The following is a 2,786-nucleotide window of genomic DNA, read 5'->3' on the forward strand; positions in this document are numbered from 1 at the left end:
AGATGTTTTATATATGTGAATATATAAAATACAAAAATATATAAAACCGTAAAATACATGTGCATGTTGTGAGCTAACTAGCATAGTTGCCACCCATACTGATTTAGAAAATGAATGGTGAAGTTCTGCACTTACCAATTTTCATGTAAGTACTACTGTTTGTAAAGTCACCTCACTGTCCCATGAATCTCCAGAAGCTACCCATCCAGTCTAATTATGCATTTCCCTTTTTACAAATATCTCCAATTTCCCCTTTCTATCCCATCCCATTTATTCATGGTCTGTTGTTATACTTTCTGCTTCTATGAGTTTAGTGTCCCTAGAGTCCATGCCGACTGATTTATTTCCGCATTAGACTTTCCATGTTTCTTTAATTCAGTTAGCCCATTGACTTCTAGTCTTATTGTGGTAAAAGAAAAATAGGATTTCTTTGTTTGAAGGGGAACAAAGAATAGTCCATGTGTGTTAGAGTGTCTGTTCGTGTGTGTGTTATCCACTCATCTATTATTTAACACATCTTATTTACACATATTGCTTGTTATTTGTGAATGTTACATTGTCTGGATATATATTCTTCACATTAGAATTGCTATATCATATAATATTTCTCTATTTTTAAAATTAATTTTACTATTATTATTATTACTATTATATTGTAATGTGATTTTATATATATGAGTATGTTCAATGTATACTTGATGTGTGTGTGTGTGTACATGTACGTGCATATAAAATAATACAGACTTGTGTACATTGGAGGTCAGAAGACAATGTTCTGGGTCCTGCTTTCTCATTCTCGACTTGATTCCTTTGAAACGGTGTCTCATACTGAACCTGGATCTAGTCTGGCAGTCCCCAAACTCAAGTGATCATTTATTTTCAGCTTTCACTACACTGTAGGTACAGACATACACAGTCACAATTAGCTTCTTGTTTGGACGCTGGGATCTGAACACAGGTTATTACAATTGCACAGTGAATGCCCTTACCAGTCCAGGTATCTCTCTAGCTTAATATTTCCAGTTTTTAGTCTTTTCCATTGCTCTTCAACTGTTTTATTCTTGCCCTACAACCTCTTCATCATTTACGGTGCTGAGAAGCTAATATAGGTCCTTATTCATCTGTAATTTTATTTTATTGGGCTACAAACCAGTCTATATTTTTAATTTTTTGAAGGACCTCCACAAATTTTTGTCTTCCTAAATAAATAGACTAATTCATATTCACATCAAAATTTTGAAAAGCAACCCAAATTTGTTTTCCTTAAAAAAATAAAGCTTTTAAAATATAAATACAATTACCTCATTTTCATTTCCTTTCCTCCCCCAACACTTCCCAAACACCTTCTCTTATCTTTGGAAACTGAGGTGATATTTTGTTATGGTTTGAAGTCATGATCCCCTGATGACTAGTGATGGTTTATATATAAATGCAGGACCTTACCTTAATACAATTATAATTTATCATTTCTCCTGTTTCTTCTCTCAGGTAGCACTGGCAAAAAGGTCAATGGAAGGAGTGAATCAGTCCGTGGTGTCAGAGTTTGTGTTCCTGGGACTCACCAACTCCTGGAGTATTCAACTATTACTCTTTGTGTTCTCCTCCATGTTTTATGTAGCAAGCATGACAGGAAACTCTCTCATCGTGTTTGCTGTGGCATCTGACCCTCACTTACACTCTCCCATGTACTTTCTGTTGGCTAACCTCTCCTTCATCGACTTGGGTGTTTCTTCTGTTACTTCTCCCAAGATGATTTATGACTTATTCAGAAAACACAAAGTCATCTCCTTCAGAGGTTGTGTCACTCAAATCTTCTTCATTCATGTCATTGGTGGTGTGGAGATGGTGCTGCTCATAGCCATGGCTTTCGACAGATATGTGGCCATATGTAAGCCTCTCCATTATCTGACCATTATGAGCCCGAGGATGTGCATCTTGTTTTTAGTGGCTGCCTGGGTGGTTGGCCTTATTCACTCTCTGGTTCAACTGGCTTTTGTAGTAAACTTACCTTTCTGTGGGCCAAATGCATTGGACAGCTTCTACTGTGACCTTCCTCGATTTATCAAACTTGCCTGCATAGACACTTACCAACTGGAATTCATGGTCACAGCCAACAGTGGATTCATCTCTGTGGGCTCCTTCATCATACTGATCATTTCCTATATTGTCATCATAATCACTGTACAAAAACATTCGTCAAGTGGTTCCTCTAAGGCTCTGTCCACACTTTCAGCTCATATCTCTGTAGTTGTCTTATTCTTTGGTCCGTTGATATTCTTCTATACCTGGCCTTCTCCTTCAATACACCTGGACAAATTTCTGGCAATTTTTGATGCAGTTGTTACTCCTTTTCTGAATCCTGTGATATACACATTCAGAAATCAGGAAATGAAGGTCTCAATGAAGAGAGTATGCAGACAACTAGTTAGTTATAGGAAAACTTCTTAAATTGATGAGCTGAGGACTGTCTTCAATGGATGTAGAAGTTTATGGTCCATCAACCTCAGAAAAATATTTGCACATATGTACATATATTTTACACATATATACATTATGTATATGTCTTTCTCTCTATATATCTGCATATTCTTCTGATTAGTCTAGATTGATAATCTCTACTGAAAACAGAGAATCACATTTATTTAGAAAGCAAAGATTATAATAATCTTGAACTTACATTCCTAAGGAATAGTGTTTACTTCGACGTAATTGATACTGAAGGCCTTTAGAACAAGGAAAATTTCTCTCTCTCTTCTTTTACACTTGTTTTATTTCTTGAGCATTTC

At 36.0% G+C, this 2,786-nt stretch overlaps 1 protein-coding gene across 1 annotated transcript; it reads left to right on the top strand.

The window, feature by feature from the left end:
- Positions 1 to 1,509: 1,509 nt before the first annotated feature.
- On the top strand, positions 1,510 to 2,448 carry LOC130881564 (olfactory receptor 4F3/4F16/4F29-like). Its single transcript, XM_057781192.1, has one exon. It carries the CDS (start codon positions 1,510 to 1,512, stop codon positions 2,446 to 2,448), a length of 939 nt encoding a protein of 312 aa, XP_057637175.1.
- Positions 2,449 to 2,786: the final 338 nt, after the last annotated feature.

This window comes from Chionomys nivalis, chromosome 9 (assembly GCF_950005125.1).
Source record: "Chionomys nivalis chromosome 9, mChiNiv1.1, whole genome shotgun sequence".
Taxonomy (NCBI): Eukaryota; Metazoa; Chordata; class Mammalia; order Rodentia; family Cricetidae; genus Chionomys; species Chionomys nivalis.